The 23,033-nt window shown below is 38.4% G+C and overlaps 1 protein-coding gene across 2 annotated transcripts in view; it reads left to right on the top strand.

Annotated features, from left to right (window-relative positions):
- Positions 1-23,033, top strand: part of HERC2 (HECT and RLD domain containing E3 ubiquitin protein ligase 2) — a 115,994-nt gene that overhangs the window by 62,141 nt on the left and 30,820 nt on the right. For both annotated transcript variants that reach the window (XM_063340263.1, XM_063340261.1), the window contains exons 45-67: positions 743-885; positions 2,517-2,784; positions 2,954-3,096; positions 6,101-6,199; positions 6,305-6,473; positions 6,586-6,711; positions 7,465-7,573; positions 7,722-7,861; positions 9,538-9,728; positions 11,500-11,605; positions 11,778-11,869; positions 12,469-12,644; positions 13,168-13,279; positions 14,671-14,752; positions 14,850-14,993; positions 15,565-15,655; positions 17,103-17,280; positions 17,737-17,818; positions 17,901-18,072; positions 20,051-20,195; positions 20,898-21,123; positions 22,022-22,193; positions 22,741-22,927. In XM_063340263.1, the coding sequence (XP_063196333.1) occupies positions 743-885; positions 2,517-2,784; positions 2,954-3,096; positions 6,101-6,199; positions 6,305-6,473; positions 6,586-6,711; positions 7,465-7,573; positions 7,722-7,861; positions 9,538-9,728; positions 11,500-11,605; positions 11,778-11,869; positions 12,469-12,644; positions 13,168-13,279; positions 14,671-14,752; positions 14,850-14,993; positions 15,565-15,655; positions 17,103-17,280; positions 17,737-17,818; positions 17,901-18,072; positions 20,051-20,195; positions 20,898-21,123; positions 22,022-22,193; positions 22,741-22,927 (3,353 nt within the window). The remainder of the gene's footprint in view (positions 1-742; positions 886-2,516; positions 2,785-2,953; positions 3,097-6,100; positions 6,200-6,304; positions 6,474-6,585; positions 6,712-7,464; positions 7,574-7,721; positions 7,862-9,537; positions 9,729-11,499; positions 11,606-11,777; positions 11,870-12,468; positions 12,645-13,167; positions 13,280-14,670; positions 14,753-14,849; positions 14,994-15,564; positions 15,656-17,102; positions 17,281-17,736; positions 17,819-17,900; positions 18,073-20,050; positions 20,196-20,897; positions 21,124-22,021; positions 22,194-22,740; positions 22,928-23,033) is intronic.

The raw sequence follows: 23,033 nt of genomic DNA, 5'->3' as shown, positions 1-23,033 counted from the left end.
TTTAAGGAATTGTAGTTTCAATAGTTTGAATTCATTCTCTATATACGTTCATTCTATGTATAAAAATAAAGAAAATAGCTCTGTCAGCTTTCAGGATAGCTATTGATGCCCTTATAGTTTATATTAATTCTTCAAGCATCTGTGAAGCATGTAATGTCTTTAAATATATTAACGTATTTTGTTAAACATTGTTTCATAAACATACAAATGTTTATGCCAACAAGAATACAAAATCAAATATAAAAGTTGCAGAATCATGAGCCAGTTGATTCAAAAAAGGTGTACTCTTTTGAAAGGGCAGTGAATACCTTTTAGGAATCTCTTTCCAAGAGGTGTATTAAAGGAGGAAATGACTCAATCCAGAAAGTATGCACCATGATTTTGGGGATCAATGAGGTTGTTGATTGGCTATATAAAGTGGTTATCCTGGAAGGACCTCTGTATAATAATCGTATTGTAACAAGGTGAAGATACTTATGCAAATTCACTGACCACTGAGCAGTTTCTGCTGGACATGGTCTAGGTGTATTTTAGTAAAACTATTGTTTATCTACAAATTTCTCAGTTGCTTTTTTTGTATGGAGATTCTGGCACACGTGATTTAATCTTGAACACGTGATTCCTGTGGAGAAGAAATGTGGGAGAAATAGCAATATGTTTGATCAACCATTAGGCCCCAGAATAAGTCTCCCAATTGACTCATAATACATGCTTTTGGTTAAAATAATGTTTTTATTTCAAGAGGATGGAGCAGTTGCCTCTCCCGACATAGGAGATATGTCTCCTGAAGGACCTCAGCCTCCCATGATTCTTTTACAGCAACTTTTGACAGCTGCTACGCAACCATCACCTGTGAAAGCAATATTTGACAAACAAGAGCTTGAGGTACAGTCTGTGTTTTCTGCTAATAAATAACTTAATAAGTCTTTCTAATTCACATTCCAATTAGAATATAATAGACTAGACTATTTCAGTTGGAAGGGACCTACAGCTATCATCTAGTCCAACTGCCTGACCACTTCAGGGCTGACCCATGTTGATAAAGGCATTGTCTGAATGCCTCTTAAACACTGACAGGCATGGGGTATCGACCATCTCTAAAGGAAGCCTATTCCAGTGTTTGACCACCCTTTTGGTAAAGAAATGCTTCCTAATGTTCAGTCTAAACCTCTCCTGGCGCAGCTTTGAACTGTTTCCGCACGTCCTATCACTGGATCTCAGGGAGAAGAGATCAGCATGTCCCTCTTCTCTTCCCCTCCTCAGGAAGCTGTAGAGAGCCATGAGGTTGTCCCTCAGCCTCCTTCTCTCCAAACTAGGCAAACCCAGAGTCCTTAGCTGCCCCTGCAGGACATTCCTTCCAGCCCTTTCACCAGCTTTGCTGCCCTCCTCTGGATGCATTCAAGTGCCTTCACATCCTTCTTAAGTTGTGGGGCCCAGAACTGCATGGAGTACTCAAGGTGAGGCCACACCAACACTGAATACAGCAGGATAATCACCTCTTTTGAGCGGCTGCTCATGCTGTGTTTGATGCACCCCAGGATGTGGTTTGCCCTCTTGGCTGCCAGGGCACACTGCTGACTCCTGTTGGGCCTGCTGTTGACTGGCACCTGAGAGATCCCTTTCTGCAGGGCTGCTCTCCAGCCACTGCTCTCCCAGTTTATACTTGTGCCTGGCGTTACTCCATCCTAGATGCAGAATACAGCGTTTCAACTTGTTAAATTTCATCCTATTAATCATAGCCCAATGCTCCAATCTATCTAGGTCCCTCTGCAAGGCCTCCTGTCCCTCAGTAAGAGTCAGTGGCACCTCCCAGTTTGGTATCATCAGCAAACATGTTAACTCCAGCATCCAGATCGTTAGTAAATGTATTGAAAAGGACTGGCCTTAGAACTGGACCATGGGGATCACTGCTGGTGACTGGGTAGAGCCCTTTGGGCTCTGCTCTTTAGCCAGTTCTTCACCCAATGCACTGTGAACCTGCTCATCCCACAGATGGACAACTTGTCCAGAAGGATGCTGTGAGGGATAGTATCAAAAACCTTACTAAAATCCAGAAAAACTATGTCCACCATCTTCCCTTTATCCACTAGGTAGGTGACCCTACTGTAGAAGGATATCAAATCAGTTAAACAGGACTTTCCCTTTGTGAACCCATGTTGACTGCCTGATGATTGCATTATTCTTTAAATGTCTTTCAGTAGTACTCAGTATAATCTTCTCCATAACTTTTACAGGAACTGAGGTGAGACTAACAGGTGTGTGGCTCCCTGTGTCTTCCCTCATAACCTTTTTGTAGATTGGAATAACATTGGCTAGCTTCCAGGTAGCAGGGCCCTCCTCAGACTCCCACTGAAATTGAAACTTACTAAGCTATAAGTTTTTTAAAAATTTAAAAAAAAAAAGTGTCACCGAACCCGTTTTGCCAAATAACCTTTGATTTCAGGTGCACACACACACACTCAAAACACACTAAATATGCTTGTTTTACATGGACTGATTTATTTGTTCTCATTTAGGCTGCTGCTTTGGCAATATGCCAGTATCTGGCTGTAGAGTCTACATATCCTTCAACTCCGGTGTTTGAAGACTGCAGCTCTAGTGAAGCTACAACACCCATTACAGTGCAACATATCCGACCCACAAAAGTGAAGAAACGCAAGCAGTCTCCAATTCCACCCCTCCCCATTGTAGTTCAACTTATGGAAATGGGATTTCCTAGGAAAAACATAGAATTTGCACTAAAGTCTCTGTCTGGAACTTCCGGAAGTGCTTCTGGATTACCAGGTATTTCATTTACTTAAATTAGTGATGTTAGAAAGAGAAGGAAAGTTGCGAGCAGATTAAAACACCAAGGGATAATGCAAGGGAGCAATTGTTAGTTCTCTTTTTGGATGCTATCTTAAGAATGTCAGAGAATCCGTTAGAGAAAGACTGAGTTTCTTTTCTATATTAGGAGTGGAAGCCTTGGTTGGCTGGTTGTTGGATCACCCTGATGTTCAAATTACGGATCTCTCTGATGCTGATACTCTCTCTGATGAATATTCGGATGAGGAAATAGCAGAGGAGGTAGAAGAAGCTGAAGCTGCTTGCCCTGTGGTAAGTATCAACTTACTAAAACCTAAGTCATGCTAGCTGGTTGCAAATTTTGTAATTCTTTCCTTTTGTGAGCTTGGTTAGAGTACATTCTGCTGTACCAAGCTTTCAAAGGCTGTAACAAGGACCACATTTGCTGTATGTTTCTAAGGCATGTCATAAAAGAACTCAAGAATGATCTATAAATAGGTTATAGAGTGCTGGGTCCTGCACTTGGGTCACAACAACCCCATGCCATGCTACAGGCTTGGGGAAGTGTGTCTAGAAAGCTGCCTGGAGGAGGAGAACCTGGGGGTATAGGTCAACGGCTGGCTGAATACGAGCCAGCAGTGTGCCCAGGTGGCCAAGACGGCCAACAGCATAGAATGGTTTAGGTTGGAAGGGACCTTAAAGAACATCTAGTTCCCACCCCCCTGCCATGGGCAGGGACACCTCCCACTAGACCAGGTTGCTCAAAGCCCCATCCAGCCCGATCTTGAATACTTCCGGGGATGGGGCATCCACAACCTCTCTGGGCAACCCGTTCCAGTGCCTCACCACCCTTGTAGTGAAAAATTTCTTCCTAATATCTACCCTAGGTCTCCCCTCTTCAAGTTTGAAGCCATTACCCTTTGTCCTATTACTGCATGCCCTTGTAAAAAGTCCCTCTCCAGCTTTCTTATAGGCACCCTTTAGATACTGGAAAGCTGTTATAAGGTCTCCCCAGAGCCTTCTTTTCTCCAGACTGAACAACCCCAACTCTCTCAGCCTGTCTTCATAGGAAAGGTGCTCCAACCCTCTGATCATCTTGGTGGCCCTCCTCTGGACTCGCTCCGACAGGTCCATATCTTTCCTGTGCTGCGGGCTCCAGAGCTGGACACAGAACTCCAGGTGGGGTCTCACAAAAGTGGAGTAGAGGGGGAGAATCACCTCCCTCGACCTGCTGGCCATGGTTCTTTTGATGCAGCCCAGGATGCGGTTTGCCTTCTGGGCTGTGAGTGCACATTGCTGGCTCCTGTTGAGCTTCTCATAACCAACACCCCCAAGTCCTTCTCCTCAGGGCTGTTTTCAAGCCATTCCGTCCAGCCTGTATTTGTGCCTGGGATTGCAATGACCCAGTTGCAAGTCATTGCAACACTTGGCTTTGTTGAACTTCATTAGGTTTGCACAAGGTTGTCAAGGCTGTCAAGGTCCCTCGTGGCTTGTATTAGAAATAGTGTGGCCTGCGGGACTAGGGAAGTGATCGTCGTGCTGTACTCGGTACTGGTGAGGCCACACCACTGGTGAGTACTGTGTTCAGTTTCGGGCCCCTCACTACAGGAGGGAGTTCTGGAGTGCATTCAGAGTATGGCAGCGAAGCTGGTGAGGGGTCTAGAGTGCAAGTCTTATGAGGAGCAGCTGAGGGAACTGGGGTTGTTTAGCCTGGAGAAAAGGAGCCTGAAGAGGGAACCTTATCCCTGTCTACAACTACCTGAAAGGAGGCTGTAGCGAGGTGGGGTTCAGTCTCTTCTCCCAAGTAACAAGGGATGGGATGAAAGGAAATGTCCTCAGGTGATGCCAGGGGAGGTTTAGCTTGGATATTAGGAAAAATTTCTTCACCAGAATAGTTGTCAAGCATTGGAACGGGCTGCCCAGGGAAGTGGTTGAGTCACTGTCCCCGGAGGTGTTTAAAAGACATGTAGATGTCGCGTATAGGGAAATGGTTTAGTGGTGGTTTTGGCAGTGTTAGGTTGATGGTTGGACTTGATGATCTTAAAGGTCTCTTTCAACCAAAATGACTCGGTGATTCTATTTATGTATGAGTAGCACAGGGGAAGAGTGGAACACAGGTAAATGTTTCGCTAATGGTAGCTCTGAGTATCGCTGGTAGTTGGTCTCAGTTTCATCTAAAGTAGTCGGTGCTATAGTGTAATATCTGTAAAGGACTTTTTTTTTTTATTATTTTTTTTTTCCCCACCTCCCTTCCTTTGGTCTGAAAAACAAATGTATGTTAGCTACAAGGAATGACTGAGGAATTAATGAATAAATGTCAAAAGGATGTCAGTGAAATAAATTAGATTTTCCTTATAAAAACTATTTTCACATATTGGTGATAAAATGTCCTTTACAATGCTTGAGTGTGTCGCTTTCATGTGAATTTATGTTTGGCTTCTGTTGATTTTTCAGGAACAGTTTCAGTAAGGATTTGCCAATAAAATGAAATGAGTTCTGTATTTCTATTTTTTTTAAGGAGTTATGTTGAGTTTTATGGCACATGTGGGATTTTGTATTTGAAAGAAATGCGTTATGTTTTGAAGGAAATTAACTTGACATTGAGTTCTGATATCTTTGTCAGTGTTGCAGGGAGAAACTGTGCTATATATTGCCTTGAATGAAAAAACATTTAATGCTCAAAGCAGAACAAAGTTTTCCGAAAATTCTCATTGGAGATGGAATGCAATAGTTCTCTTAAAATTTTTTTTTTAAGTTAATCAAATCTTGACAGGGATAATTTCTGATAAGTACAATCTTACCTTTTTCATCAGCTTGTTTTTCTAAGGGAATCCTTTAAATCCCATTGTATTCTATAAGAAAAAAAAATAGTACTGTACTTTAGGTAGGAGATTACAATTCACCACTGTTATTTTTGTTTGGGGTTTTTCTCCCTTCTCCAAACAAGTAGCCTAAAAAGTGGAATGGGAATGTGTATCTGCAAGGCTAAGTAGATTACTCACAAATTCTCTTCTAATTTTCTTTGGCAAGCAGATTACATAAAAGCAACTTGCAGCTTTTTTCACACATTTTGAAAACTTGCAGCTATATTCCTTGTCAAGTCATTTTGGAAACTAAACTTTAGTTTGAAGTAAAGTAGATGATAAATTTTAGCCTTACAGTGAGTGAGGTGACCTGTTTTTGGCATGCAACTTGGTTATCATGTGTGTTTCGTTTTGTTGGGTTATCTTCAGTCTCTGCTAACAATTTTATTTATCTGAATTGAAAACAATTTTTGTAACTGTTATGTGTTTATTTTTGGATTTTTTTTTTCCAGTCAAGTGGTGCTGTTGTAACTGAGAGCCAGACCTATAAGAAACGAGCTGATTTCTTAAGTAATGATGACTATGCTGTGTATGTGAGGGAGAATATTCAGGTAAGCATGATAATTAAAAGCTCTATATGTACATGTTGAAACTACTTTCCTTCTGGTACAAAAATCTTTACATAGCTGTGGTATTCTATTGTCCTTTTTCCCTAGGTGGGGATGATGGTTAGGTGCTGCAGAACCTATGAGGAGGTTTGTGAAGGAGATGTAGGCAAAGTTATTAAATTGGATCGAGATGGATTGCATGACCTGAACGTACAGTGTGATTGGCAACAAAAGGGTGGTACTTACTGGGTCAGATATATCCATGTTGAGCTTTTAGGTGAGTTCACTGCTGACTGCTTTTTAATAAAAACCTGAATGATACACTAACGGAGTTGTATTTTTTGGTCGGAAAAACCCACTCACTGTATATTTGTTCTTGCGACTGCTAGGATTTCCACCGCAGAGTTCTGCATCTCATATCAAGATAGGTGATAAAGTGCGCGTGAAAAGCTCCGTTACCACACCCAAATACAAATGGGGATCAGTTACTCATCGAAGTGTGGGAGTTGTCAAAGGTAATACATATTCAAAATGGGGCACGGGGAGGTAACAAAATTGCAAACCACACAGACTTTCTGCAGTGTTTAAGGAGACGATCTTCTAGACATATTTACAAATCACGTTGTTTTGTGGAATAATCCATGATGATAAGAGTATAGAAAGCATTCGATGTCTGTGATGAATTTATAGGCACGTACTCTGTGGTAGCCCATTTGTGTTTGTCTGTTTTTGAGCCACTCCATTCACATACAGTAAAGGTCTTTGAGAATCTGTGCAGCTTCCTGTTGTAGTTCTCATTTATACTTTGGATGAACCGCAAATGGTTTTCCTTTACGAAGCAAATCTAACTTGAAGGCTTCATATGAAAGTGAGGAGAAAGTGGGACATGCTAGTGTCAAGCTGTAAGGGATTTTATAGAAATAATCTGTGGGGCATAGACTCTTTGAAGAGGTACAGATTTTGGTGATACTATATTTGTGCTTAGAAATAATCTCTCCCTGTGGGAACTGTTTTTAAAAAAAATAGATGAAAAATTCTGAGTCAAAGAATTTAAATAGAATAATACATATCTTTAAAAAATCTTTAGAATTCCCTTTCCCTCTGCCTCTTTCCAGGCTGATTAGGTTAATACATAGTTCCACTAAAATAAAAGATTACTTTCGAAAGCTACTTCTATTACATATTTCCTCTCTGGTGTTGCACTGGACACTTTCTGCTTCATTTTATAGAGATTTGTAACACGTATTTTTTGTATGTTTTTGTCACAGCTTTTAGTGCCAACGGAAAAGATGTCATTGTAGACTTTCCTCAGCAGTCTCATTGGACTGGCTTATTGTCAGAAATGGAACTGGTCCCCAGCATTCATCCTGGAGTCACGTAAGTGATCACTTACATTTTTCTTAATGTGTACAGGTTATCCTTTAGCCTTACCATCTTGATTCCATTATCTTGACTGATGTTACAATTAACTTGTACCATGAAAACTTCTAGAAATATATTTACTCATTGTTTTTTTGTGAATCAGGTGTGATGGCTGTCAGATGTTTCCTATCAATGGGCCTAGATTCAAATGCAGAAACTGTGATGATTTTGACTTTTGTGAAACCTGTTTTAAAACCAGGAAGCATAACACCCGACATACTTTTGGCAGAATAAATGAACCAGGTAAGTTTCACAATCTAGGTGTTTATTAGATTAATTTAAAATGCACTGAATTTGTTTTTTAAAAAAAATTTTAAGTTTCGGCTCCTTAACATGAGAAAATTAGTATTTGGACTGACCCTCTAGATGACAAAACATTTTTAGCAGATCATAGGACTGCTACAATCGCACGTGGTGGACTACACCAAAACATCAACCCTTAAGCTTTCTTTTTATTGCTTAAAAAAGTTTAAAGAATATGGCTACTTGGAAGTAACTCTTTATGTCAGAACTGAGTTTCAGCTACATCAAGAGTAAAAAGTATAATTCTTTAATCCTCCTGCCTTTTGCTGTCAGCCTAAATGTAGGTGAATGGAATCCTCATGACAGCAGGTGCAGCTTGAAATACCAAAGATACCTTTTTACACCTCAGTTGATCTTCAGCAGTTTTGCCTATCAACGTGTGATGGCTGTTGCCTCGTTTTCCTCCATGATGTGGAGACTCCAGGAAGGGAAGGCCTTTTGAAAGACTCGTAATCAGAGTTGTTTTGTTTCTAGGGCAAGAACTGGTGCAGGCATTTTAACTCCAGAGCATTTGGGTTTTGCATTATTATGCAAAACTTACCTGACACTAGCTTTTATTTCTTTTCTCTCCACCTGTTTAAAAATCAGTCTGATTCCCAGTATTTGCAAGGTGATGCTGGCTTCTGGGCTAAACCTCATCATATTTACATGTAGCCAGTCTAATTGGTTTGGAAAATTAATAAAACTGATTCCCTCTGATTCCCTGCTAGAAATTATGACCATGCGTTGCGTGTGTTTGATAGTTTGTCTAAAGGGCAAGAAAGACTTTCCGTGAAGAAATCAGTTAACATGATCGTACAGCTGGTATGGTGTGAATCTGTAATTCATCTCATGGCCCTGGATAGGGTAGAGGAGCTGCAATATTCTTTTAGTCAGGCTTTCTCGAAGCTACGAAGGTCTGTGAAGGGAAGTGGGTTTTTGCAGGGAGGAAATCAACTCACTAAACCACCTTATTCTTGAACAAGATTCGGAATTTTTGAGTGTTGCAATTTAGCTGTGTCTAATCTTCTCTAAGGGATTTCTGTTGAGGGTTGGATGGATATTTTTCACATGCTATGGTGGTGTACAAAATCAATGTGCTGTGAGCCTGTATTTCGAAGTATGTATCATCATGAATTTTGATTTGTATTTCAAAAGGAAGGACCCTTTCAAGTCACTATTTAGTCAAGAATGTTAGTCTTTTAAGGATTCTGTCAGTTTAAAGATTGCATGTTTTATTATTTGATTTTTAGGAATTACTCTTAGTGTCTTGCATTCCCGAAGAGAGTAATTTTCCTTCACTTTTTAAAGTTTATTTTTTACTAAATTATGTGTGATTTCTTGGTATAAATCAATCATAAATGTAAGAACAGAAAGTGTGACTATCCCAAATGATAGGCATTCAAACTTGCAGTCAGGTAAAGTGCTTGACACTCCTTTAAAAAAATAAATCTTGAGCTATGTCCTTTAAGTGTGAGTAGTACTACCATACCTATGTGCCATGCTTCTGTATTCTACTTTTAGGCTACATACCTGAAACCTTTGATTTCTTATATTTCCTTTCACATTGCTTATGGGCTTAATAAAAGCAATTTTCTTTGAGAGGTACATGGTTAACATTTCATTTAACCCTGCAGGTCAGTCTCCAGTGTTTTGTGGGCGTTCTGGAAAGCAGCTGAAGAGACGGCATAGTAGCCAGCGGGGAATGTTACTGGATGATTGGTCAAGAATAGTTAAGAATTTGAATGTCTCATCCTCTGTGAATCAGGCTTCACGTCTTATTGACGGTAGTGAGCAGTGCTGGCAGTCTTCTGGCTCACAAGGAAAGGTAACTTTAGCCATAACGGGTTTATTCTGGCATACTTTCTTTCTTCTTAAGAGGATAAGTATTTACCTTAGTGAAGTGTATTTGTCTGTTACCTTCATCTAAGATAGAGGAGTAGTAAAAACAGACATCTGAAGGACTTTTTTCATAGTAAATATGCCCCTTTTTTAAGCTGCGCTTTATCTTTCTAATTATTTCATGTGAATTATAAGGAGCTTGTGTGATTTTTGAAACACGGGGTAATTACTTTATTCTGTACTTGGTTATATGGTTAGAATTGCCTTTTCAGTATAATAGCTGATGACAATTGTTCTTAACAATCATATTGATTATATTTTACTTAAGTGAATTTGTTGCAATTCAAAAAGCACCTGTGATGCTGCCTCCAAGCACTGCCTCACTTGCACAGAATCATAGAATGTCCCAAATTGGAAGGGACCTGTAAGGATCCTGAAGTCCAACTCCCTGCTCCTCACAGGACTACCTAAACTAAACCATATGACTAAGAGTGTCTTCTAGATGCTTCTTGAACTCTGACAGGCTTGGTGCTGTGACCACTTCCCTGGCCAGCCTATTCCAGTGATGAACCACCCTCTCAGTGAAAAACCTTTTCCTCATGTCCAATCTGAACTTACCCTGACACAGCTTCAGTCCATTTCATTGTGTCCTATCACTGGTCACTAGAGAGGGGAGATCAGCATCTCCCCCTCCACTGCCCCCTCAAGCCTTCTCTTCTCCAAGCTGAACCAAACCAAGTGACCTTGGAAGTCTTGCCCTTGAGACTTTTCACCATCTTGGTCCACCCTCCTCTGGACACACTCTAATAGTTTGATGTTCTCCTTATATTGAGGTGCCCAAAAATGCACACAGTATTCGAGGTGGGGCTTCACCAGTGCAGTGTAGTGTGGGACAATCACCTCCCTTGACCGGCTAGCTATGCTGTGCTTGATGCACCCCAGGACACAGTTGGCCTTTCTGGCTACCAAGGCACACTGTTGACTAATACTCAACTTGCCATCAACCGAAATTCCCAGGTCTCTTTTCGCAGGGCTGCTCACCAGCCTCTTGTCCCCCAGTTTGTACATATAAGCAGGATTGCCCTGTCCCAGGTGGGGAATACAGCATTTGATCTTGTTAGATTTCATACAGTTGGTGATTGCCCAGCTCTCTAGTCTATTCAGATCTCTCTGTAAGGCCTCTTTACCATTGAGGGAGTCCACAGCTGCTCCTAGTTTAGTGTCATCAGCAAACTTGCTTAATGTACATTTGACTCCTGCGTCCAGTTAATTTATAAAAACATATAAGCATTGTTCCCTAGTTTATAGTTTACCAGTTTTATCGGCCTACAGCACTGCTCTGTGGCCAGCCTAGACACCGGCATTTGCGGCTGGGCTTCTGTGCAGCTTGTTTTGAGGCTCTGTTGATGGCCATGCTGAGAATATCCCCAAGTACCCTTCCTTCGGGTTGTCTACAGACTGTAACCAAAGATTTACATTACGTTGCATTTCTTGACCTCCAAAGGAGCTGTACTTTCTCAGTCTTCTCAATGGTGTCGCTCTGGGTGAAATAAATCATTTGCTGCAGCTGTTTCTCTTGTATTTGGAGGTTGGCCAGGCAAGAAGTTCACAAAGTCATTTTCCTTTGGCTAGTTCTCATGCATTGCAGCTGTTGTGTACCATTCACAAATGTTTTTCATGCTTTCTTTTATTCTTGTTAACCATATGGTGGTCCTAACAATACTACCTGAAAATGTAATTCTATGTGTTTCCCCTAGCACTGGATTCGCTTGGAGATTTTTCCAGATGTTCTTGTTCACAGACTAAAGATGATAGTGGACCCTGCAGACAGCAGTTACATGCCCTCTTTAGTTGTAGTTTCAGGTAAGTGTATGTTCTCTGAGAAGTCTGAAAAATACTATTTTATTTTTTTTTGTATGTTCAACAGTAGATATTTATCTGGTTTCAGTTAACATCTATTTAACACGCATAGTGCCTGTTTATGAAACAGACACCGTATCTTAAAATGTTTTTCTTTCCACATTTTGTTTTCTAGGGGGGAATTCCTTAAATAACCTTATAGAGCTAAAGACAATCAATATAAATCCTACAGACACCACAGTGCCTCTTCTCAGTGATTGTACAGAAGTAAGTGAAGTTTATGCAAGAATTACTCTTGTGTGTAACAGGAAAATATTTTGCTGCAGAGATGGTTGAAAAGCACTGTTGTGATTATTAAAGCATGGTATTTTACTTTTCCTCTAAATTAGCAGTATTTCTGGCAGTTCAGTAAAGCTAATTATCCTGGTAAGTTTTACCACAATGACAGCGTAACTCTATTATAGCCTTAGTAGTAAAGATATTTTAGGTTTTTTGATGTAAATCAAGATACCTATGAACCAAGAAGAGAACACAATAAACTTAAATTTGGGGATAATTTTGGTAGGTGATAAAGCTTATTTTGGATAGTAGTTCCGATCTTTTTCAGTAACAGCAATGAGGAATGCATAATGAATTTTTAGAAGACTGGAATTTAAATCATTCTCAAATTAATGAGGCCATATGTTTATCTTAAAGTATGAATTATGTAGGACTAAAAAGCCAAATATTTAAAGTTACAGACTTGTTTTGTTAAAGTGAAAAAGTCAAGCAGAAGTCCTAATTCTTTCCTATGTTTTATGAAGTTGTATAGGACCCAAAAGATGGCAATTTAGTTTCATTGTTGTTTGTTTTTTTTTTTTTCTTAGTACCACAGGTATATTGAGATTGCAATCAAACAGTGCAGAAGCTCTGGGATTGATTGCAAAATACATGGCCTCAGCATACTGGGACGTATACGTGCAGAGGATGAAGATTTGGCCGCAGTCCCTTTCCTTGCTTCTGATAATGAGGAAGAGGATGATGATAAAGCTAACACTGGGAGGTAGGTAACTCCATGGCGGCAAAGGGGAAATGATCAAGAACCTTAGTGTCTATATATTCCTATATATATATGTATATGTATAGGAATAAATAAATATATGGTGTCTGTATTATTGTAAGAAGAGCAGCTTAATTAGGCTGAATGGTAGTAAAGAGAAATCAGTATCTTTGTCAGAATTATAATTAGGTCATCTGATGATAAACAACTTCTTTTAGATTGTAACACATTTTGTACAAGTCTTATGCTTCTGCAGTATACTTGGAGTTGAAAACCTAGCTAAAAACTTGATGTGTTTATATTTGGTATGTGGCGTGTGTATATTTACCACTGTTCAGCAAAAAGTTCTGGGGTTTTTTTGTCTTCTGTTTGTTATAGCCACCACTTAACTGTGGTGGTGTAGTTTGAGTACTGAAACTGTTCCGAACTCTAAAATTGGTTACTATAGTAAAAACAATGCCTATGCTATAGCATGTAGGTTGCTAAACTGACTTTGGTTTTTTTTTTTTTTCCTCAATATGTTCAGCCTTGTTAGAAAGAAGGCAGCTGGGCTTGAATCGGCAGCTACAATAAGAACCAAAGTTTTTGTTTGGGGACTAAATGACAAAGACCAATTGGGAGGGCTGAAAGGTTCCAAGGTATGTTTGTTGTTTTCATACTTCAGTACAAAACACAAAGCTAAAAATATAATGTAAGAGTCTCACACAACTCAAAATTAATTCAAATTTAATCAGAATTTTAAAGTTTATTATCAAAAAAGTTTATTATCCAGTTTGATTTTTAGCAGCTATTTGTTTTAGATGATAGTGAACTAATTGTTCTAAAAATGTGTAGCACTCTATGCATATTCTATTCCCTTTGAGTATGCGTGCATGAAATGAAGATACTTTTCTATGTATTACTTGTACCTGGAGCTGGTGGAGTAATCAGAAAAAAAAGTTGAATTCTGATCTTTTGATTGGTGTAACTTGATTACAATTCAGTGTAATTTGAGAGGAATTTCAGCCCTGTGTGCAGCCATTTATACATAATTTTTAATACAGTGCAAGATGGAAGATACGTAGCAAGCGTTTAATCAATTGAAGACATCATTAATCTGAAAAGTATGTTAAGAGAGTGTTTCTTTAATTTACGTTTTAAATGAAACGTATACTACTGTATCCACAGAGTGCCTTTCAAGAAACAAAAAGTTACCGGTTACTGTATTATCCATCCTGTATTTTATTGGTGCAAAACGCCATGAAGGCTTGAGTGCAAAAGTGCAGTTTCCAGTTATTTTTGCTCCAAACATGTTCAAGGCAGAATTATGGCTCTGCTTGACCGAAGTGCTTCCCCTCCATCTAGAAAAAGGGAGAACTATAGGACAGTTGAATGGAAGAAATGAGGAGATTAAAAAAAAAAAAAAAATCAGATACCTATATAAATCTGAACTAATACTGTAAAGATTAAACTTTTTTGAATGGAAAAAATGTGCTAACATGAACTTGCACAGTTTATCTTTGAGGTCTTGACAGTTATTAATATTATTAAATGCATAAATGGATTAATTAGGATAGTAATATAAAACTAATTTAAGGCTTTTCAAATCCTTCAAACTTTTTCCCCATATGCTGTAATGAAGAAGTCTGTTAGAAACTTTATCTCTTTAGCTGCATAAAAATACATAACTAAATACTTTTATTATATAAGGGATTATGCCAGGTTTGAATGTATGTTGATTAGAAACACTTGAAAGATGTCTGTGTGTATATATATATGCAGCTTGATCCTTATTTATATCATATTTTATTTTTTTCTCAGGTTTTGTGTTTATCATGGTTTCAGTATTAAATGCTTTTTCTTGGTTTATGTGTTTTGCCTGGTGTATATTAACTGGTATGTGTAAAGTGTCCAAATAATATGGGGAGTTTCATACATTAAAAAAAAAAAAGTACCTGTAAAATTAACTGGTTTATCACTTAAGAACAGCTTTTCTTTTTAAAGTATAAAATTCTAAAGTGTATTGTAATGATCTTTATTTCTAATCTAGATAAAGGTCCCTTCCTTTTCTGAAACCTTATCTGCCTTGAATGTTGTACAAGTAGCTGGAGGATCCAAAAGCCTTTTTGCAGGTAGTATAAGTTTAAATAAATATAATTGTTTAAGATCAGAAACCGATTTCCAATTGTGAAATATTAATTGTATTTCAAACTTTTTTCTTCCTTTTAGTGACTGTAGAGGGTAAAGTATATGCCTGTGGAGAAGCCACAAATGGAAGGCTGGGTTTAGGAATATCTAGTGGAACTGTGCCTATTCCCCGCCAGATTACAGCTCTCAGTAACTATGTGGTAAAGAAGGTGGCTGTTCACTCAGGTACTGACTGTCCTTATGTATATAAACATAACGTAATAAGCTTGGAAATACTTGCTTTGCAATTTTATTGGGTGCCGTGATGCCCCAGCATATCTGATATTTCTAAAATAAATACAGGTTATTAAATTCTTTCTGTTGCATAAAATGACAGATTAAATCTAATGGTTCTGTTATTAAAATCTATTAATTTAGACCATAGACAGTTTCTTACTTGCTGGAAGTTAAATTTGGTAACTTGGGAATAGTGTTTCAGTCTGAACCAAAGAAAATGGTTTCACTTTTGAATGTTACTAAATGCTAGGTTTGGTTTGGTTTTTTCTTGCAACGTTGAAAATAGCAAATTGAGTGGTTATGTCTCTCTTTAATGTGCCAGGAAACCTACTCTCACAAAAGTTTTGTGTTTTAAATTAAATCACATAAAAACTCTGAAGAAAATAAGTCAGGTGTATTCAGTTGAAAGGCTCATACAGTTATGTTATAGAAGTACAGCAGTGTCAGATTTCTGAGATTTTTGCTAGACCTGCTGCCTGCTTGAAAGCTTGAAAACTTAAATTTATATTTACTCTTTTAGGTGGCCGGCATGCTATGGCATTAACTGTTGATGGAAAGGTATTTTCATGGGGTGAAGGAGATGATGGAAAACTTGGTCACTTCAGTCGAATGTAAGGATACCAAATTTGTCTATATTTCAGTAAGAGAACATTTGGGTTGCATATTACAACACAGCTGACCACCATTATTGACAATGACAGGATTTTTAATACAATGGGAATAAAAAATTGTGTTGTGAAAAGATTTTTTTTTTTTTTTCAGCATTGTATGTCAATTTATGGTACAGCACTTGTATCAGTCTTCAGTCATTTAAAAAGGAGGCGTTCAATTAATATAATACTTGGAAACATACTTAGTGGATGAAGTCTTTAGTAGTATTTTTGAATGTCACTGATGAAAATGCACACTTTTGGGCATAGAGTTTTTGGTTACTTTTATAAGGTAGGGTTTACAGAGGTGCCTTAAGGTGTAAAACCGTAGCAGTTTTACATTCCTGGGCTGTAGCAGTTCATAATGTACGCTTGACAGAGAATTTTGTAACCCTTTTCTTTAGACTTCTGTTCACAGGCTTGTTAGCCGGAAATAAATATCTTACACTTTTCAGTAATGCATAGTATCATCCTCCATAGGACATCTTTGAGGAAAATGTTAATTGTCTCAGGACTCTTCTGTATATACACCACAGAACAATGTTTTGAAAAGAAAAAAACCTTGATAAACATAACCCATGGGGAAGTCTTTTTTTTTTTTTGTTTTGTCAATCTGATATATTTTGAAGACCTGCTCAGAATGCATAAAAAATTACAGTGCCCAACTGAGATGGTTAGTGTACGACAACAAATAAATGTTCACTGGGGCATGTGTGTCAGATCAATGAAAAGGGAAGTTCACATTAGAGCAGTATTATTGTTTGTTGTTCAACTGCCTCATGATTTTCTCACTTTTAATAAAAAAAGTGAGACTTGGAACTCTTGGGCAATTCATGGGAGCAAATTTTCCAGAGGCCGTGCATCATTTTATAAAATATTAATAGTGGCTCTGATACACAGTCAACATTAGAAAACCCTGAGTTGAAACTCTTCCCTGAATTTGGAGAGTATTGTAACCATATGAATTCTTAAATGTTTCCAGTACTCTTATAGAAGCCTAACAGTAAATTCCAGTTCTAAAGTTGGGATGGGAGTGTCATGTCTTAATCTTACTTGTCTGGCTCTGTGCTTCTAACAAATTGCTCAACTTTGGGCAATGACAGAATATCAGTTTTCACTTTCTAGTATTCACTTTTTAATTGATTCATCACTTTGGCTTTGTTACCTAAGTTTTGCAGTGTATGCATAAAATATTTCTTTAAATAAAACATGAAGCACATTGAAATTGTGTAAACTTTAGATTTATGGTGCTACTAAAGAATATGTCTTGGAACCATAGTGTTATGTTGTATTTTATCTTTAGCTTACTGTTAGTTATTACACAAAATTTTTTTGATTATGAAGGTTGGAGTATATTGTGCACTTCTTTCATAATTAACATCATGAATTCTTTACTCATTTTCTCTAGGAACTGTGATAAACCCAGATTGATAGAAGCGTTGAAAACCAAACGCATCCGTGATATTGCTTGTGGCAGTTCCCACAGTGCTGCCATTACCTCTAGTGGTGAACTGTATACATGGGGTCTTGGAGAATATGGAAGGCTAGGACATGGAGATAATACCACACAGCTGAAGCCTAAGATGGTAAAATAAATGTTCCTTGGCGCTGATGGAATGTGAACATGTGTGTTTGTTTAATAGATGATAAAATTAAGCTAGAGCAAAGCCAAAAACCATGAAAGCAGTATGGAGGCATAATTTTGGAGTGATCTAAATGAGGTTTTGGTATGCATACCTCTAATAACAGGCAAGCTGTTTCAGAAAGGCCAAAAAGATCCAGTTTCTTTCTTGGGAAGTGATATGGAATGGCTAGTGCTGTTTTGTACATTCATGTCCTGCATCTGTTTTGATGCGTAGCTGGAAGCTACTACAGTCATTGAGTGATGCTGGATCCTGCATGAGCAAGGCTTGATAATCCTTTGCTAAATGGCATGCTCAGGCTGGGCACAATGATGATCAGTCATAAGAGCTTGAAAATGTCTGTAAGGTTTTAAAACAGATTTTCTTTGAAACGTCTCACTTACTTTTTCTGTTTTGTAGGTCAAAGTGCTCCTTGGCCACAGAGTCATTCAAGTTGCTTGTGGAAGCAGAGACGCTCAGACTCTTGCTTTGACAGATGAAGGTGGGAATATCTTGTTCCAGAAGCTTTCTAGCACATGGGAATGCTGTGATCATTGTTTGACCTGCAACTTTGTGTTTGTTAGGTTTGGTGTTTTCTTGGGGTGATGGTGATTTTGGAAAACTGGGCCGAGGAGGTAGTGAAGGATGCAACATTCCTCAGAACATTGAAAGACTGAACGGCCAAGGCGTTTGTCAGATTGAGTGTGGTGCACAGTTCTCATTGGCACTGACCAAGTCAGGAGTGGTATGGACATGGTATGTTACCTTTGCCATAAAGTATTAATAAAAGAATTGCAAAGTATGTGTGATATTTATTGCTGTTTGACTGTCTTAACTCCATCTGTGCCTTATTTGTGTGCATGGCTTTTAAATTGGCAGCTCTTGGAGACAAGCTGTGATCTGTTCAATTACTCTAACACTGTGTCTTGTAGCATGCTCAGTTGTGTATTGTACTCTGGTAGGATGCCTGGATCTTACTGAATTAGTGGAGGATCATTCCCTCTCTTGAGAGCAATGGAGCATGTAAAGGAATGTTAATTCAAGAGTTTGGAGTGGAGTGGGGAAAAAGAGAACCCGAGAATCGAGTCTGGAGTGTGTAGCCTGCAGCTAAAGCAGAGACTGAGAGTAAGGATGCAGCAGAGTAAGGAAGTAAGCTGAAGTTCAGGGGAGATGGGAAGAAATTCCTTGGAAACACAGGGTCTTTGCAGAGCTCAGTGGTGCTCAGAAGGCCACTGAGCTGTCAGTAATGACGCCTCAAAGCAAGAACTGGTGTCAGATGATCACTGAGACTTATTCAGGAACCGTTTTTATTTTTCCTCAATTTGTCTGCTTGCTTCTGCTTTGTTTTGAGCACAGATCTGGCTTTTCTGAGTTTTTAAACCTTTCTGTAAAATTTGAGAGCTTACTGTATGGCAGATCAACTTCAGAGCTCTAATGAGATCAGGGTCTTACCCCATCCTTCTGTAATTAGACTATGACTGGTTTGATGTATGTCAAAGCTAAGAAGAATTAAAATGGTCATTTTTGTTTTATTGTTTGTCAGCAATTGGTCAATTATCAGTATCAAATGATACAAAGAGAAAACCACAAAACTTCTGTTTTTAGAAGTCACTTCTATTCTTAAGAGAGACAAGCTTTTAGCAGAGATGTATTTTCTCAGAGTGGCCACTGGAAACACTATTTGTCCCTCTCATTTCCCCCCCGCCCCTTTTAAATTCTTTTTTTGCAGTGACAAAAAGAGTAAGAGGAAAGGGAATTTGGCAGTCTTTAAGAACTCTGCAAAATTCTTGTCTGTTCCTTCCCACAGTTTGTCTTAACACTGTTACATCTAGTCATAAAATCTACAGCTATTTCACGACATTGCAGGACCACAAGTAGATTTTTTGGGTCTGTTTCAGCTGTACATGTCTGCACGTCAGGATGGCTGAGTTGCTTCTAAACTTTTATTCTTATCTTCTTTTTAATTTGTACTCATTTGAGGGAAAAATCACAACTTCTGTGTTACACCTATACGTAGGCGACAGTACTATATATCATATTCATCTGCAGCATAACGTCATCTCTCTTGAGGAAAAATTGGTGGTGTTGGTAGTGAGCAGCAGAACTGAGTGAACAGTTACTAAAAACACAGTGGAAAGTATCTCAGGAGTTTTTTTTGTTCTTTATTGACACTGTAGAGGCATTTTAAGTTGTTTACATTACTTTTGCATATGATATGTTTTTAGTGCAGTTTGTGTATAACAATTTTAGAAGAATTTAAATTATGGAGGCTTGAGAACCTATATTGAGGCTTGCAACAGTGTGAACTCAATTCTGAAAACATGTTATTTACCCTGTATTTTTTACGTGACTATACTTGTCAAAGGGGCTGTTATCGTTAAGTTTATCCTCAGTAGTATAAATCTGTCTAACTCTATCAAAATGCATCAGTTTTGTAAGTATCTATAATTTCAGTGTTTCTGCAACAGAGAAAATTCAATGTAATCACAGTTGCACTACATACAAAAAATAGTCATAATGCCTGTTCTATCCTGAGGTGGAAAGTTATGGAGTCATAGAACTGCAGTTATCCTCATTTTTAGGCCTTTGTAATTCAGATTTGAAGAATTTGCTAGTTGGTGCTTGTGTTTAATCCCAGTGATAAATGAAGTATTTTGATTTGGGAAGCTGCGTTGATGGAGGAATGTGTAAACAATATAATTGTTTTGAATTTTACGTTTTCTATCTCTTGCAGGGGTAAGGGCGACTACTTCAGGCTAGGCCATGGCACAGATGTACATGTACGAAAGCCACAAGTTGTGGAAGGACTGAGGGGTAAAAAGATCGTGCATGTGGCTGTAGGCGCACTCCATTGTCTCGCGGTTACTGACACTGGACAGGTACATTGTGCATCACCCTTCTTTCCCCTTTTTCCTTGATTCAGAAAGGAATAAACTAACCTGTTGAGAAAGAAGAGTGTAATGGCATTGGTGCTGATTAAATGGAATACAAATTTCTAATGATATTTATTTGCTTATTAAAGCCCTGAATAAATATAAGCATGATTGTAACTTAAAATGTACTACCTTTCATTATTATTATTATTGGAGTTTAAATGTTGTTGTCGTAGTACCTTTTGTAATATTTTCCTAGTTTATGTATTATCTCATGATCAGTGTTCTGCTTCTCACTCTTGAAATGCAGAAGGAGTCGTCATATTTTGGACAGATTTTTCTGCTGTAATCCAGCATTGTCATTATCATAGTATTGATTCAGATGCCCAATGTAATTACTATGCAACTAATTCTAACTTACTGTTCACTGTGAACATCGAGTAACTTATAAATCAACTGATGATTTATGAATTGGCAATAATGTATGAATCATCTGATAAAGTGCTAATTGATTTTTTTTTTCTTTTAATGTATGATGATGCCTGCATTAATTAATGGGGGAGGAGGGGAAGTCATGGCAATAGGTTCTCTAAAGTGTCCTAGGTTAATATTACAAATCACTAATATTCCTCTGTATGAATTTTTAAGAAAACAATTACATGAGTAAACCGGTGAAGCAAAGTAATATGTGGAAGTGTTTATTGGCAGGTTTACGCTTGGGGTGACAATGACCACGGGCAGCAAGGCAATGGAACTACTACAGTCAATAGAAAGCCCACTCTTGTCCAAGGCTTAGAAGGCCAGAAGATCACGCGGGTTGCTTGCGGGTCTTCCCACAGTGTAGCATGGACAACTGTGGATGTAGCTACACCATCTGTTCATGAACCAGTACTTTTCCAGACAGCGAGGGACCCTTTAGGTGCTTCTTATCTTGGTTGGTATTTATTGCCTTATGTTGTGGGTTTTACTCATACCATTGGAGAGTTAGTTGTCAGTGTGGTTTAATAGGTGATAGAAGAATGCAGAAAGAAAACTGTCTTTCAAAAACACACCACAAAACAACAACAAAAAACATACACACCTCTAAAAAAACCCCAACAAAGCCCATTCCTGCAAGTGGAAGTTGTAAAGGACTTGTTCAGAAGTAGCATTAGTTTGAACTTTTGCTTTCTTCAGGAAACTGAAATGCAACATGCTTTATCAAACGCCCCAAAGACTTTGTTTTGATATGGGATAGACCTTATGGAGGTAAAGGTAGATGGATGCTACTGTAATATTTGTTGTCTTACATGTTACCTGTTGCTAGAATTCTTGATGCTAACGTTGCTTTTTATTTTAAGGTAGGTGACTTAAGAATTAGGAAAGCGAAACAGCAATGTTTTGTGTTGAATATAAAAATGCCAAATATTTTGCTAATTAAGCTTTTTCACGAACAAGGCAGTGTACTTAAGAAAGAGCAAGAACTACATATCAGGAATATTCGATTAGTATTTTTAAGAGGACCTAATAAATATTGGTGCTATTTGAGAAATTTCTGTGTAAGTAAAACCTGTTTTAGATGCTGATCGCCCAAATGTTTACTTCTGTATTACCTTAATCTTCATGACTAAGTAACAAGGTGGAACACTATTTTATGAAAGCCCTTGCTGCAAAGCCTCAGGATTGCCTTTAACGTTGTAACTGTAGACACTGCAGCTTAAGAATCTACTGTAGAGTTAGTTTTACAGTCATCTTTCTGACTTAACAAGAAATCAGATAAATCAGTTCCAGTTATGTATTACACCGTTAAAAACGGGTGTAATTTTTCTTCTCTTTTTTTCCCCTTACTCCAGGTGTTCCTTCAGATGCCGATTCTTCTGCTGCCAGTAACAAAATTAGTGGGGTAAACAGTTCCAAGCCGAATCGCCCTTCCCTTGCTAAGATTCTCCTATCGCTTGATGGGAATGTTGCCAAACAGCAGGCATTATCTCATATACTGATGGCATTACAAATCATGTATGCCAGGTAGGCGTGCAAACATTCTTGTCTTTTGCAGAGCAAAAGCTGACATAGCTTACCATCTATTAGTAGGGTCTCTTGAGTCAGGTATAAATTATTTTCCCTAGTTTGGACTCCTCAGTTTAGACCTAAGCTTCATTTAAATTTTCTTTTCCTGTTGATGTTAGCTTCATGCTGTTATGTTTGCTTTACAATAAGAAGCTCCCAGTGCCTGGGGAAAAAATATTTATGTAGCAATGTCAAAGTAAATCATAATAGATGATGTGGAGCAAGCAGTGGGGGGCAGGGTGGAGAGAACAACTTTACAGTGCCCTTCTTATTGTTGGTAGAGAACAAAGTATTTGTGCTAAAACTTATAAAGAGGAGTTCATGTGAAATAGTGGCCTTAAGAGCTGTATTTAAGCATCAGGCCCAAAGAAGAATGGTGATAAACTACTCTCTAAATTCCAGAGCTTGGAAATCTTTTCTTATTTTATTAAGCTAATACAATTTTTTCTAAGTTCAACAGGGGAGTATAACAATGTTTATGTTAATCTATCCTAAATGGTTTCAGAGATGCAGTTGTTGGAGCATTAATGCCTGCAAGTATGATTGCACCAGTAGAATGTCCCTCTTCATCACCAGCCCCGCCGTCAGATGCCACTTCTACAGGAAGCCCCGCGAATGGAGATGAATGCACGCTTGTAGGGGATATAGAAGAGCGGCTGAGCCCAAACCCATGGCAGGACAGGAGAGGGGAGGTGAAGTGTTAAATTAAATTTTCCAACTGTGTTTAACAATAAAGCTGAAAAATACTGTCTCATTTAGTTTGATAATAGCAGAGATTAAGCAGTTGTTTCATGCTGT

Source organism: Chroicocephalus ridibundus, chromosome 1 (assembly GCF_963924245.1).
Source record: "Chroicocephalus ridibundus chromosome 1, bChrRid1.1, whole genome shotgun sequence".
In the NCBI taxonomy this organism is placed as follows: Eukaryota; Metazoa; Chordata; class Aves; order Charadriiformes; family Laridae; genus Chroicocephalus; species Chroicocephalus ridibundus.
This window is presented reverse-complemented; position numbering and strand designations above follow the sequence as displayed.